The sequence below is a fragment of the Sus scrofa genome, chromosome 1, assembly GCF_000003025.6.
Source record: "Sus scrofa isolate TJ Tabasco breed Duroc chromosome 1, Sscrofa11.1, whole genome shotgun sequence".
Classification (NCBI taxonomy): Eukaryota; Metazoa; Chordata; class Mammalia; order Artiodactyla; family Suidae; genus Sus; species Sus scrofa.
In genome coordinates, this window is record NC_010443.5 from 272955892 (window position 1) to 272970520 (window position 14629).

At 60.6% G+C, this 14629-nt stretch overlaps 3 protein-coding genes and 1 long non-coding RNA gene across 8 annotated transcripts; 2 read left to right on the forward strand and 2 right to left on the reverse strand.

Annotated features, from left to right (window-relative positions):
- MED22 (mediator complex subunit 22) lies at positions 228–5727 on the reverse strand. 3 transcript variants are annotated; one of them, XM_021071150.1, is made up of 5 exons: positions 5530–5727; positions 4895–5044; positions 4273–4353; positions 3284–3492; positions 228–952 (listed from the first exon to the last, which is right to left on the reverse strand). In XM_021071150.1, exons 2-5 carry the CDS (start codon positions 5015–5017, stop codon positions 763–765), a joined length of 603 nt encoding a protein of 200 aa, XP_020926809.1. In that variant the 5' UTR covers positions 5018–5044; positions 5530–5727; the 3' UTR covers positions 228–762. The 3 variants fall into 3 exon arrangements, with proteins under 3 accessions (XP_020926809.1, XP_020926831.1, XP_020926820.1); XM_021071161.1 differs by lacking the exon at positions 228–952 and adding an exon at positions 1961–3180 and having other exon boundaries at positions 5530–5660; XM_021071172.1 differs by lacking the exon at positions 4273–4353 and having other exon boundaries at positions 5530–5723.
- Positions 3499–4997, forward strand: LOC110256518. Its single transcript, XR_002338110.1, has 3 exons — positions 3499–3661; positions 4210–4650; positions 4867–4997. It is a non-coding gene; the product is annotated as an uncharacterized LOC110256518 (long non-coding RNA).
- RPL7A (ribosomal protein L7a) lies at positions 5530–9745 on the forward strand. Its single transcript, XM_021071136.1, has 8 exons — positions 5530–5851; positions 6402–6522; positions 7811–7960; positions 8380–8520; positions 8710–8789; positions 9041–9171; positions 9426–9495; positions 9576–9745. Exons 1-8 carry the CDS (start codon positions 5849–5851, stop codon positions 9678–9680), a joined length of 801 nt encoding a protein of 266 aa, XP_020926795.1. The 5' UTR covers positions 5530–5848; the 3' UTR covers positions 9681–9745.
- Positions 9746–14625, reverse strand: LOC110256505 (surfeit locus protein 1). 3 transcript variants are annotated; one of them, XM_021071112.1, is made up of 9 exons: positions 14509–14595; positions 14365–14416; positions 13376–13509; positions 13209–13291; positions 11867–12058; positions 10802–10874; positions 10555–10717; positions 10219–10300; positions 9746–10135 (listed from the first exon to the last, which is right to left on the reverse strand). In XM_021071112.1, exons 1-9 carry the CDS (start codon positions 14578–14580, stop codon positions 10066–10068), a joined length of 921 nt encoding a protein of 306 aa, XP_020926771.1. In that variant the 5' UTR covers positions 14581–14595; the 3' UTR covers positions 9746–10065. The 3 variants fall into 3 exon arrangements, with proteins under 3 accessions (XP_020926771.1, XP_020926783.1, XP_020926778.1); XM_021071124.1 differs by having other exon boundaries at positions 14090–14416; positions 14536–14592; XM_021071119.1 differs by having other exon boundaries at positions 9753–10135; positions 14536–14625.

The window sequence follows — 14629 nt, forward strand, 5'->3', positions numbered from 1 at the left end:
AAATATTAAGGCCTTTCTTGATCCTAGACAGCTCTTTCTAGGCAGTGGAAATGCAGCCATGACCTCACACTGACAGAGCTCCTCTTGCCCAGAGCCTTGGTGGGTAGAAGCTGAACTGGAGCCCAAGACTGTCCAGGCAGAGCCCAGGGGCTGTTTTCCAACAGACACTAGGAGACCAAGAGTGGTCCAAAGCTGATCCCGGCTGAGCAAGGAAAGGAAACAATCAATGCAAAAGGGCAGAGCTGGTTTTATTCAACAGTTTCATTAGAAAAATAACCAACATTTGTGCAGCAGCGGAATTAGGAAGGACCCTGCCTGACCTCTGGGTGAATGGGCGGCCCCCTGTCCCCCCACAGCCCAGCAGCGAACCTCAGGCTGAGGCAGCAGGCAGACCTCTGCAGGGAGCACGCCCCCCTCCCCCACATTGTAAACAGCATGCTCATGGCAGGATTCCCAACACTGGCCATCCTCCTTGTCCTGTTAGGGCCTCAACAGGACAAGCTATCCCAGAAGACTCCTTCCGGCCAGGAAGCTAGTGAACAAGAGGTGACAAACTGAAGGACGGCCACCCCAGAATGGATGGGGGCACTACTTTTCCCCAACGCTGAGAGATGGGCCACCAAGTTCCCAAAGAAAGAGGCCACAGACGCTCCCCAAGTGAGAACCCAGGCTGAAGGGAGCTGAGGCCATGATGGGCCCAGAGTGGAGCCTTGGAATTCATTCTAAGATCCTAGAGGCCCAAGGAGGGGAGCCCTGGGAGGCTCAGGAGTGCTCTGTGGGGCCGGGGCCGCCAGTGTGGGTGTGGGCAGGGGCTGCCGCCTGCAGGGGCCCAGCACTGGGCTCCGGGGACATCAGCGGAGGGGCTGAGAGGCCATCAGCAGAGTCTGTGTCGAGGTCCAGCCTCCAGTAAGCTTCGCATAGAGGCAGATCGTTAGCTTCGCAAAGACTTGAGCTTTTCCACCACCAGAAACCCAGGGAGAGACAGGAGCAGGCAGAGGTGGAAGCCAGGGAGGGAAAGCGAGATAGAAGCAGAGTTAAGAAAACAGACCACAGACAGACCTGCCTTCCCCTCCTCTCCTCTGTGCTGGTCCCTCCGGCAAGCAGGCCTGGACCAGGGCGGGGCGGGGGAGGGGGGGTGCCCCAGCTTCAGGGCCCTCCAGAGTCCGAAAGGGAGCCTACTGGGACCAGGCACCAGCAGGCTGTGGGACCTCAGCAGGTCCCTTCCCCTGACTGACCCGCGTCCTTCCTAGCCCCACTGCCACCTCCTGTCCTGCTCCAGCTGCCTTCCTCCTCCTCTTGCAGGGAGCTGCCAGCCTGGCTCCACGCGCCACTCACCAGCGGCAGGAGCCAGTGTCCAGAGCTCGCTATGGTCTTCCTGGTCCCCACACTATGCAAGGCCTCTGAGGGCAGGGACCCTGGCCTCCGGTCCTGCGGCACTGCGCCAGCTGTGCGCCTCCAGCAGGCCCCTTGTCCCCTTAATCTCAGTGTCCCATCTCATACGGGACAGCAAGGCCAGCCTCTCAGTGAGGAGGCGGGCGAAGAGCAGGGCTCATGAAGGTTGTCAGGGGGGCGACTGGAGCGGGTGCAGCCCCACACTCGTCGGGCCGGCTTTCTCCCGAACCCGGCCCTGCCCTCAGCCTTCAGTCTCTGAAGCCATCATGGACACAGACACAGAGCAGAGTCCCAAGGAGAGCGGAGGGCGAGAGGCAAAGAGCGAGCAGGTCGTGAGCGGAAAGCGGGGAAGCGAGCGTGAAGGGGGGTGGGCGGCGGGGACACACAGGGACAAGCTGAGTGCTGGTGGCCAGGGGGTGGGCACACGCACCCTGTGTCGAGCGACCAGCTGGGAGGGTTAGAGCCTGCCAGCCACCGGCAGTCCGCTGAGCCCGGGCCGCTAACAGGCATTCACAGATGAGGGAGAAGCCCAGCCTCTGGAGCCACCCGGAGCAGGAAGGGACCCCAGGAGCCACCAGAAACCCCACTGGGTGAACCAGAGGCTGACAGGCCAGGAGCCAGGCTTCCCACTCAGACCCCTGGTGCCCCCGGGCCCTCAACCTTAAGAGGCAGGGCTGAACTATCCTGCAACTGCTCAGCCCAGGCGCCTGGCCCTGGGGGCAGCAGGCAGGACAAACACAGAGACATAAGGCACTCTACAAAACCAAGGAGGGCCGGGAGCAGCGTCCCCAGCAGGGTCTCAAACCCCCCAGGGACCCACTCAGGACCCTCTCTGAAGGCCGAGGGTAGAGGCACTCGCCTCATCTCTGCTGAGCCCGTGGGTGTCAGGAATCTTCTGGAAGAGTCTAAACCACTCCAGCTGGGCAGTGACCCTCTGTCCCTTCCCACAAAGGCCCCAGATGGACAGAGACCACAAGGAGTGGCACTGAGTCCAGAGCAGGGAAACCAAGCCCCAGACCACAGACTTGCTGGCCAGCACGGCCACCGCAGGACAGAAAGGAGTGTTGAAAATCCATGACAGGAACAACACATTCGTCCAGGGAGGGTGAGGCAGGTGTGACCTGGTTTTCCCAGCTAAGGGGACGGAGGGGCGGGGCCTCTGCAGCCTGTTTCCCGGTGCGAGAATCACACGTGGACTCGGGCTCCTGGGGGTTTGGGCTGACTCCTCCAGCTCAGGCCGCCTCTGGTTTTAGGATTCCACGTGGCCACATGAGGGCTGGGGCGACAGGCCTTGCCAGCTGCTGTACCCCTGGGGCCCGGCCTGGGCCTGGCACATAGGAGGGCTCCCGACTGTGAATGAGGCTGAGCTGAATGGGAACTCGGGGGTCCAGGGATCCCAGGCCTGGCTCTCCAGGCCACCCTCCTCCCTGGGACCCGCCCCTCACCCTCTCTTACACACACACACACACACACACACACACACACACGCAGAGGGTTTCGGTTGTGCCCACGTGGAACTGCACCCCTGGGCAGGCACTGGTGTCCTGGACACGGGCCTGGGCGGCCAAGAGAGCTAGGCCGACCTGGGCTGGAAAGCTTCGATGCCGATCAGACAGCTAAGAGGAACAGACAGGCCCCCAGGCGGAAATGCTGGTGTGGCGCCCCCAACCTTGCGGTTCTGTGACTTTCATCTCGATGCCCGCGATGCCCCGGCCCGGTGACGGTGCACACTGTCTGTTGATCAAAAGCTCTGCCCGAGAGGCCTGCTCTGACACCTGGGCGAGGGCTCTGCTGCCAAGACGGGGAAGGTGTGGGAAGACCGGGCCTCTGGGCTGCGCGGCGGGCCCGGGTCCGCAGGTGCGCTCTGCGCGGGGTCCGGCCCTATCGGTACCTGGACGAGTAGTACTCCTCCTCCAGCTCGTAGAGGTCGATGGACACCTCATCCCGCAGGGCGATGAGCTTCCGGTCACACTCCTCCTGCAGAGCCCGCAGCTGCTGGTTGCGCTGGTCGACGGCCTCGTTCACCGACGGGAAGTCGTTGAGGATGAGGAACTGCTTGAGGTCGGACACCAGCTTCATCAGAGACTCGCCAGCTCGGACCTGCAGCCGTCGGAACCGGGAGACCTGGTGAGGGGGCGGCGGCAGCGGCAGCGGCCCGCCTCGTCGCACCCGACTCTGGGTAAGCGGCGGCCTCGGTTTTCCCATCTCCCAAGTGGGACCACGGCACGGACCGCCACAGGGGCGCTGCGAGACGTGAGGCATCTAGAAGGTAAGCTACGGGGGGCAGGGTTGCAGGCACCCACGGCTGCTGCGTGAAATGCTTCCAAGGCAGGGGCCATCGGCTTCCCAGTGCCTCCCCTCTCCGGGCCTCTGGCTTCTGCCTGTGCTGCTGTGATCTCCAGTGGCATGTGTTATTCGAGCATACCTTCTGCTTCTCAAAACCTTAAACCCCACGTAAAGCCACCGTCCTGTCCCTGCTCTTCCTCAGGGGCAGTCCCCCTGCCAGGCTTCCTTTGGGACCCTGTCCTGGGTATTTCCAGTCATGGGCTCATGCCTTTGGAAAGATTTGGTTGCTGTGCTTGTTCTGTGACATCCAAACGCACATCCTGTTTCTTTGGTAATTTGCTTCCCCCATTTACAGAGAAGCTCCCACAAGACTCAACCCCTTTCTATCCAACCCCAACCCCAACCCCCGCCCCCCACAGCACCCTACAGGGTGCGTGTGGCCAGCTGCCTGCCAGCTCCTTACACGGCTGCCCTGGACAGCCCTCCTCTGGAGGGGAGTCTCCTGAGAAGTGGTTCCCCCCACACACCCAGGAGAGCCCAGTAGGGACCAGAGGCTCCTGCAACTCCGGCTGTCCCCTCCGCCTGGTGACTCACGATGTTGGCGGCTCGCACGTGCATCTCGTAATTGTCCTGTTCGCCTTGAGTGGCCCTCGACACCTGGGTCTCGTCCTCAATCTGGAAGGCCAACAAGCAAGCCGAGAGCTAGCAGGTGCCCCCGCCCACAGGTACCTGGCAGCAGCCTGTCTTGCCCTCTGCACGGGGTCCTGCTAACCAGACCTCAGGCAGCGTTCGCCCTCACCCCGTCTCGTCCTGTTTGAAAGAGATAACAGGTACCCTCATCAGGGGTAATGGACCCCTAAGTATGCCAGCTGCTGGGCCAGGTGCGCGGAGAAGGAAGCAATGCTGGATGCTGGATCCTGGCACTTCGACTGGAGTCCCCACAACTGCCACCCCAGAGCCTGTGAGAAGCTGGTTGGTTTATTTATCTGTTGACTTGTTGGTTATTGTCAATCCGTCCCAGTGTTCTCCCCGTGGGACAAGGGTTTTGCCTGTGGAGTCACTGCTGTGTCCCCACTGCCTGGCATGGAGCACCCATGTTCAGCGGGTGGGTTGAAAGCAGGGGCCCGAGCCCTCTCCACCCACAGCCGTCCGCGATCTCTGCACCCCCACTCCTTCTCGTGGTCTCAGCAGCGGCAGGAGACAGCAGCGCACCCACCTTGGCGGTCTTGATGATCTCGGTGAAGTTGTCCATGATGGACTTGACGTCGTCCTTGAGCCGCTTGTTGTAAGACTGCAATAGCGTCTCCTTGCTCTGGGGCAGGGCTCTCTGCTGGGCCATGGCGGAGCCTCAGGCAGGGCAGGTCACCTGGAACCCAGAGTCTGTGTGAGCGGGCCAGACCCCAGCCACCCACCCTCCAGCCCCCGACTTCAGCAGCCCTCCGGAGAGTCCCTGTCTGCCAAACACACCCGTTCAGGCGTCCGGATACAGGTGCACCCTCCCCGGATCCGGGGCGGCCTTCTCGGGGGCCAGGCCCCCCGCGTCCCCACCGGCTCCTGCCAACGGCTCCCCCGCCACCACCCCGGCAGGAGGAGCCGTCGGGACCCTACCTCAACCCCTCCAAACGCCCTTGGCCTTCACTCCACTCCGCTGCCCCCCGGCTCCACGCAGGACCCCCGAGCGAGGGCCACCTCTGGGCGGCTCGCTCCGGGGTCCCTGCCAGAACCACCCTCCCGCCCCCAGCCATGCGCCTCCAGGCTGCACGCTCCAGGCAGGGTGGTCCCCGGCCCGGGCCCTGGTGCTCGGCCCACCGACTGCACTCGCGGCTTTTAAGCCATTTTGGGGTAAATCACCTGAGAAGGACGCCGACCCGGCCGCGCCGCCCCAAGCCCACACCTGGTCCGCAAAGCCGGGACCCGGAGGGCCTGGCCGGGGCCGAGTGGAGGACAAGTGCTAGCCCCTCACGGGAAGTCCTGGCTTCCCCGCGCCTTTACGCGCCCCTTCCCGGCAGCTCCCACCAGGAGGCACTAATCTTCGGCTACTGGACGGGAGAAAGGAGTCCTGTCACTTTAAATCCGAAATCCCGCGCAGTCGTCAGCTCTCGCGATCTCCGAGGTTGCCTACATATTACCCACAATTCCCTTTCCTTTCTCTCTCCTCCCGTTGTCCAAGATGGTGAGTGAGCCGCGCTCCGCGCTGCCAGTTTCGGGTTTGGGTTCTATCCGCTGCCATCCTTCTCGGGGCGGGGGCGCGCGGGGGTACCTACACCGCCCGGCGCGAGAAGAGGCCTGGGGGGCCTGGTCTAGAGTCACTGGGGCCGGTTAGAGCCCCCGGCGGCTGAGCCGGCAGAGGGGGATCCGGGGAGCGCAGCGCCGCATTGCGGGGCCGGGGGCGGGCCCGGCCGAGGCGCTCCGGCGCCCTGGGAGCCGCCCTAGGGGCCTTGGGCTGAGTCGGCTGATTCTGTGTGGGGCCCGCCGAACGCCGGCCTCGGAGGAGGGCCCCTGTCCCCGTGGCGGAGAGGGAGGGACGGGGCGTCGGGGCTCGTGCAGATGATGTGAAGGAATAGTTGCTGTCCGAGTGGCGGTGAGGACGACCCAAACCACCAAGATCGCTGATGCACGGGCGGGGCGCGGGCTGGCTGCGGAGACGGCCGGGTCTGCGGGGAGCCCCGCGCCCTGAGAGCAGCGTGCGGGGGGGCGGGGTAACCGTGTCTCCTTGTGCCCAGCCCAAGGGGAAGAAGGCCAAGGGCAAGAAGGTGGCCCCGGCCCCTGCCGTCGTGAAGAAGCAGGAGGCCAAGAAGGTGGTAAACCCCCTGTTTGAGAAAAGGCCGAAGAATTTTGGCATCGGTGAGTGGAAGACCGGGCGGCGTCGATCGGCTTTTTAAACGGCGCTCCCCGCGAAAAGCAGCTTGTTGAGCAGGTTACGTTACGTCGGTCGACGAAGGAGATGCAGCCTGAAAGTTGGGGGTTGAGTTTTATTCGGGGTGAAAGGAGGACTTGAGCCTGAGGGACAACATCTCGGGAAGCCCCGGAAACCGCCCGGAGCAGGGGAGGCGGGGGTGCGGGATGCGTGAGTTTCACACTGAAGGGAAGGTGGTGGGAACGAGGCCTTTACGGGAGAGCGGTTTGTCAGGGAAGGGGTGAGGGTCTGGGCTTCCTGGAACCACTGCTTTGGTTTGCACCTCAGCTGCGGCCCGTCTGCGTTTCTTCCCCGAGTCCCCTCGGGGCTCGCTGGCTGTGGGCCCTCGGGAGATGCGACCGTGACGTCTTTTGTCCACTACCTGCCGGTGGGGAAGCAGGATTTCAGAGAGCTCTGAAAGCGTAAGGTCTTGGTCCGGGGCGGGGGCGGGGGCAGCGCTGCAGTCAGGGGGCGTTTCTACAGGATGTGCTGCTGGTCTCGTGGAGGTCGCTGCTGGTCACAGACGTCAGGCAGGGTTGAAGGACTTTAGTGTTTTTCTGGGCAGGAGGAGACGGAAAAATGGGACTCAATCTCCTAAAAACATCTATCTGGAGGCCCGTCCTACCAGTTTTCCCAGAGCTCTGAGTGCCTCCCTCCTGGTCTCCACCCTGAGCTCTGCTGGAGGGGCTGCGGGTCAGCAGCTGCAGCGGCTCGTGTCTCACTTCACGTGTGGAGGCTGGTGGCAAGGCCAGGCCTCCGTTCACACGTCCTTCCTGGATTTCAGTGGGCTTGGAGTCGTGGCTCCTTGGACTGGGTTTCTCACGTTCTGCCGGGTTTTACCCATGAACGGGGATCGGTTCTTGAATTTCTACCTCTGAACTTTGAGATGGGGCAGTGGTACTGCATCCTTCGCGGCCTCCCTGGAAGCCCCTGCGTCTGCGTCAGCTTCGGGCCTAGATCCTGGCCTTTGGGATTCAGCTTGATGGTCGGGCTCTCCCGGAGCAGAGGCAGTCGGAGGGCAGGGCTGACGTTTGCCTGGCTGTGGCCGGACGAGGAGGCCTCCCCTGTGGTCCCGGGTGTTGGTGTGCAGATGATGTGAGAGAATATTTGCTATCTGAGAGACGGTGACGACATCTTAAACCACCAAGATCGCTGATGCACCTACACCTCTGTGAGTGGCCCTAAATGGGACTTGACGGGACGCTGAGCCTCACGGCGCTGCCCTTTACTTCTCAGGACAGGACATCCAGCCCAAGAGGGACCTCACCCGTTTTGTCAAATGGCCCCGCTACATCCGGCTGCAGCGGCAAAGGGCCATTCTCTATAAGCGGCTGAAGGTGCCTCCCGCAATTAACCAGTTTACCCAGGCCTTGGACCGCCAAACAGGTGAGGTTTTGTGGCAGAAAACCAACATTGGGAAAGGATTTCCCAGGCACAGGCCTGGTTGCCATCTTCACTTGGACCATGCTGGGCTTGAGATCTTTGAAGGGGCGGTGGGTCTGTAAAAACTTAGGATCCGGGAGTTCCCACACAACATAAGGGGATCAGAGGCGTCTCTGTGACACCAGGACACAGGTTTGACCCTGGTCCTTGCACGGTGGGTTAAAGGATCTTGTGTTCCAGCGGCTCAGGTTGTAGCTAAGGCTTGGATCTGATCCCTGACCCAGGAACTCTGAAAAAGGAAAAAAATCCTAGGATTCAGAACATGATGTGCTGAGGAGATTTAAGATTGCAGGCGAGGTCTGAGATCTCTTGAGCTGTAACGGTATTCAGGCAGCAGTCCTGACCTGACGATCTTTCCGCAGCTACTCAGCTGCTTAAGCTGGCCCACAAGTACAGACCAGAGACAAAGCAAGAGAAGAAGCAGAGGTTGCTGGCCCGAGCTGAGAAGAAGGCTGCAGGCAAAGGCGATGTCCCCACCAAGAGGCCGCCTGTCCTTCGAGCAGGTGAGTGGGTCCCTCCTTGAGAGTGAGTGGTGGGACAGGCTGCTGGCAGTGATGCATGAATTTCTTCACCTGGAATCACTGTGAAGAGTAAAAACCCGAGCTTTTTAACCCTGAGTCGCAGCTGGGTCCACGTAGAGCTGCTTTTGGCACGGCAGCCCCAGCACTGACGCGTGCTCTCGTGTGTTGTAGGGGTGAATACTGTCACCACCTTGGTGGAGAACAAGAAGGCTCAGCTGGTGGTGATCGCACACGACGTGGATCCCATTGAGGTACGCCCGGGCGTCCCTCACTGCCGGGGAGACGGCTTAAAGCCGACCACCCTGTCCCAGGGCAGGGCGGGCGGAAGTGCTGACAAGGGCCCCCATGGCGCTTGCGATGATGTGAATTCCTCACTGAATCACACCTTGAAGTGCAAATACATGAGCTTTTTAACCCTGAGCAAATGCTACCACCTTAGCTTTTGAAAGCACTGCTTGTGCTCCAGAGACAAAGACACTCCCGAGCTAACGTTGTCTTGCAGCTGGTGGTCTTCCTGCCGGCCCTGTGTCGGAAGATGGGGGTCCCCTACTGCATCATCAAGGGCAAGGCCAGGCTGGGGCGGCTGGTCCACAGGAAGACCTGCACCACCGTGGCCTTCACGCAAGTCAACTCGTAAGTGCGCCCTGTGGCCCCATCTCCCCAGGACACGGCGCCTCCCTTTACTTAACTCCTTGGGATCTTGTTTCAAAAGAAGGCATTTTTCTGAACTTTTGCCAATGATGGTTATGAATTTCTTCACCTGAATATACTATGTGGTCATGGTGTATCTGAGGCAAAAAGCCTGTGCTGGGAGCTACAGATGAATTTTTCGGCTCGCTGGAGGGATAGGTGAGGCCAGTGACCCGTTTTTCCCTCTGCCTTGGCAGGGAAGACAAGGGCGCTCTGGCTAAGCTGGTGGAAGCCATCCGGACCAATTACAACGACAGATACGACGAGGTAAGCAGCCAGCACGGGGGCTCCCCGCTCCGTCTCAGCTCCTTAGAGCAGCTGAGAGTGACACGCCACACCCTTCACAGATCCGGCGTCACTGGGGAGGCAACGTCCTGGGTCCCAAGTCGGTGGCTCGCATCGCCAAGCTGGAGAAGGCGAAGGCCAAAGAGCTGGCCACCAAGCTGGGCTAAGTGTACACCGCGGAGGCTTCTGTACATAAAAGTTATTAATAAAACTTTCAGCCAATTACCAGGCATTTTTGAGTTAAGTGATTTTATTGCCAATGAACTACCCATAAGTAAGTAGATTGGGATGGTGGCAAAAACCCAGGGTCCTCGTCCCTTTCCCTCATAGGGCAGCTTCTGTGTCAGACTTGGGGTGCAGTTGTGTGCTGCTCCAATTCTGAAAAGGCTGTCCCTAAACACCTCGCGTATCCACCTTACACTCTGGGCTCAGGACGCCAGTTTACCTGGCTCGTTTGGGGAGAGAGGTACAGAGGGTGATAAAACACCTGCAGCACGCGACCAGCACAGAATCGGATCTCTCCTGAAACCGCTTCGCTTGTCCAGCCGGTCCTCACACCGCAGGAGGCCGCCTCAGGAATTTCTTACACCACAGATACGACGTGGCTGCGCACAGTCCATACCTCGGGTTGGAAGGTGGGCCGTCGTCAGGGTCTGGGGGTGGGGAGGGGAGGGGGAGGAGCGGGGTGTGGCCAGGCCCCCTCACCAGGTAATGATGTACTGCAGGTGCTCGTTCCTCAGAGTGACTCTGGTCTGTCCTCCAACGGGGCCTCCAGGGACCGTGCTCTCTGCAGAGACGGGGCGCTGGGTGTCCACAGGGGCAGCCTCTCCCAGAGCTGTCCTGGCATCAGCCAGCCCCCTGGTGCTCTCTCTTCTCAGCATCTGCTGAGCAAGGTCAGGCCTAACTCCCTCCCACGCCAGCACAGCACAGGGTAGAGTGTGAATGGCGAGTCACTGGGAGGCGCCCAGGGTTAGGAGAGAGAGAGAAGCGGGCATTTACACCAGCTCCTGGGTCTTAGGGGGCAGGCTGGGCACCACGTACTGAAGTCGGCATCTATGAAAATGGGCTCTGCCCCCGTGAGCCTGGCCATGGCCTCCAGGTCCCGATAATGCCAGTGATTCCTCTCTGGATTATTCTCCGGGACAAAGGGCTTCCGGGTCTCTGTCAGCCTCACCATCCCCACGAGGTCCACCTCTCCCTCAATCTACGAAAAGAAAGCAGGAGATGCTGTCTCCGGCCGGCAAGGGCTGGCTGGCGGCTGAAGGGGGCGCTGTTGCCCGTCCCTTACCTGGCCTTTAAGACGCGTCTCAGGATTCACTTTCTTCCTGGGCACAAACCCTCTATTTACCAGGATGGTGATTCTAGAGTAATAAGAGCAGGTGCGGAGGGCTCTGAATAAAGGTGTGTATCACCAGTGGTCATTCGGGTACCTCCAGGGACAACAGTGCAAGAAAAGGGTTTTTGGTTGGGTGGGGGGGTTCAATGCTCTTCCAAGCCACAGCTGGCTGACTGCACGGCGGTGGCAACGCCAGAGCCTTTGACCCAGTGCTCTGGGCCACCACAGCACCCTCGGTTTTTTGTCTCCCAGTGGCACCAGGAATCAGATCCCAGCTGCACTTGTGAGATGTGCGCAGCTGGGACAATGCCGCATCCTTAATCCACGGTGCTGGGCTGGGGATTGAACCTGCAACCTGGCACATTGGAGATGCTACCCGTGCTGTTTTGCCACCGCGGGAACCCCTGCAGTCAGAATCCTAAATCTCTGTGGCACATTGGGAACGCCACAGAAAGGGCTCAAAAGCTAAGAGCTGGCTGTGGGGTGAGTGCCCTGGCTCAACACCCCCACCCCCTGCCACATGAACAGTGACCCAGCCGTCCCCCTGCCTCCCATCTCCCACCAACACCTGCACAGGAGCCCTTCCCAGATCTCAAAGCAGAAGGCTGCGGGCTGACCAGGGCTCTGGGGTTGACCTGTCAACATTTGGAAGTTGCTCTAGTTACCAACCTTGTGTCCACATCCTGTTCGTGTCCCTTCCCGAAACCCTCCTCCCATCTCTTCACTCTGGCCTAACTCGCCCCGGAAGCCTCCCCTGACCACCCCCGAGGCAGAGCTGGGGGCTCCCCTCTCAGTCCCTCTGGCGGGCCCCGCCTCTCCTTTCCTCCCCTTCAGAGCCCAACATGCGGGATCTGTTCAGCAGTAAATTAATGGCTTTAATGCTAAAATTACACATTTCAAACTCAAAAAGCAACTGAACTTGTCTGAGTATCCTGGGTGCCCTGGGGTTGGGGGCTGAGAAGCAAAGCCAAGGAAATGAACGCCTCACAGGCCAGTCGGCCCCTGAGCCCCACTCACCCCAGGTCAGTGCAGTGGAAGGGAGTGACAACGTGGGCGCCACTCTCGGCGGTTGACGACAGCCGGCCGGCGTCCCGGGCCTCCCGGGCCGGGTCCACCATGGTCCTTGGCATCAGGTACAGCTCCTTGGAGTGGTCAAAGTGCCCCCTGACCTTCACCGGCCTGTACTCCAGGTTTCGCAGTTCCAGTGGGCTACAGGGAGAGGAGAAACGGAGCTGGGGCCGCGCAAGGTTTGGCAGGAAGACGAACCCTTTGGATCTGCCATGAAGCCCACGGTGACTGAGGTGCCCTCTGAAGGAGGAAGCCGGGGCCTTTGATGCCACATGGGAATGTGGGTCTGGGCTGCCCAACGGAGCAAGTGTTCAGGAAAAGCTTAGAGATGGACTCCCGCATGAACGGGATAAAACACATGAGCCAAAGCCACATCCGCAAGCCAAGTGGGACCCACTGTTTGCTGTCTTGAGCGGAAAGCATTCTGATTACAGCTGTTCCTCTAGGATGGGGCTTTTATTTTTTGTTTTTTAGGGCCGCACCCGTGGCACATATAAGTTCCCAGGCTAGGGGTCATATCAGAGCCACAGCCACGTGGGATCCAAGCCTCTCCTGTGACCTAAATTACACCTCGCGGCAATGCCGGATCCTTAACCCACCAAGCAAGGCCAGGGATGGAACCCACATCCTCATGGTTACTAGTGGGACTCGCTGCTGCGGCACAACAGGAACTCTGGATGGTGCTTTTAAATGAGGGGACAGGGGAGTTCCTGTTGTGGCTCAGTGGTTAACGAATCTAAGAACCATGAGGTTGTGGGTTTGATCCCTGGCCTTGCTCAGTGGGTTAAGGATCTGGCATTGCCGTGAGCTGTGGTGTAGCTTGCAGACGCGGCTCAGATCCCGTGTTGCTGAGGCTCTGGTGTAGGCCAGCAGCTACAGATCCGCTTAGATCCCTAGCCTGGGAACCTCCATGTGCCGCGGGAGTGGCCCTAGAAATGGCAGAAAGACAAAAAATAAAAATTAAAAAAATTAAAATGAGGGGACAGGGCTGTAGACTCACTGGGCACTTTTTCAAAGTACTTCTCCTGTCAAGAGATACGTGTACCCTAGCGCTGGCTAAGAATGACTGCTATAGAGGCCATCCTCGAGGGACCCTTGCTGCACAGGGCATGGAAAAAAAGGTGAATCCCAGGTTCAAAAATTTTCCTGTGTATGTCAGGCAGTGTCACAAGGGCAGTCGAGTGACAACAGGAAGCCTAGCAGGCCCACTGATGTGAGAGCTCCCATCAGGGTCAGGAAGGCATGTGACCTCCGGCCAGCGCAGCCCTGGTGGGCAGCCACATACACTCACTCTGCGGGCAGCGGGATGGGCTCAGCCATAATCCTGGACTCCAGTTCGGCGATCAGCTTTAGCTTCCACTTCCGACGCTGGACCTACACAGACACAGAGCATTAGCTCGAGCGGGTGGCAGCAGGGTCAAGGGCTCAGGGCCAGGAGAGCCAGAGGTCAGGCTTTACCTGCCATGTCCCCAGGCCAAAGGCAGTCCCAGGAATGAGGAGTAGAAACCACTGGAGAAAGGCATCATCGTGCGCTTTTGCGGCAGTCGCTTCAGCTGAAGAGCTGCCACTCCTGCTGGGCCTCCAGGCCAGCCCTAGGAGATGTCACAACATGGGCATGGGGCTAGAGGCCTGGGACAAAGAAGTGGAGGCTCCGAGTTCTCAAAACTGCCACTATTGCCAAAGAGAACATGGGCCGGGAGGAGGGCACAGGCCACCGTGTGCAGTCAGGAGCCAACCAGCAGCCCAGCCCTGCCCCTACCCAGTACCCGGGCCTTGACCCCCACTCAGCGGACGTTCACTGACGAGGAGATCTAGCATTCAGTCCTGGCTCTGCCACCAACCATGACCCTGACCGATTCACATAACCAACCCGTGCCTTTCGCACAAGAACCCGCTAAGATGCATCCTATCACGCCGACCACACAGGTCCACCAGCCACAGTGCTCTGAAGAGAGCGTGAAACACTCAGGACAGTGGTTTACAGAGCTCTCAGCATTTAAACCTCGAAAAAGGTACACAGAAAGTGCCTTTAGACACTCAGCGGGCGAGTGCCGTCAACGGAAAGCATCATGGGTTTGGGGCCGCTAAACAAGCTGGTCTGGAGCAGGCTTGCGACCTTTAAATGTGCACCGCACTCCACACACACACACACACGATTGCCCTTTGCTGTACCCGGGAGGCAACGTGCAAACCGTCGCGACTGGTTGTGCTTTTCTTCAGGATCCCGGACGGTTTCAGCCTTGGGCTGGCCCCGCATTAGTCCGAGGAGGTGTCTGGGCAACTACCGCACGTCTTCCGCCGAGGGCGTCGGACTGCCGCATGGGACGGGCCGGCGCGTGGCCAGGGCCTGTCCCCGAGGCGCAGGAGGCAGTTCCAGGGTTCATCGTGACCCCATGACCCCTGGCAAAGTGCAGGGCAGCTTTCCCAGGTGCCAAACGACTCCTCACCTGGGCGCGAGATGACCCCAAGGACGCTCCTCCCGACGGCGCGGGCCGGGGCCTGCGGAGACGCGAGGGGCCGGCTGAGCTCGTCCAGTCCGGGCGCGCCCCCCAGCCGGGCCGCCCCCCGCCCGGGCTCCCCGCCCCGCTCACCCGCCCCGCGCCCGCGGCGCGGAGCACCTGCGCCAGCCCCGCCGCACGCAGCCCCAGCCACCGCGCCGCCATCGCCCCGCGCGCGCGCGCTTCCGGCGCCCGGAGGCGTCTGCTTCCGGGG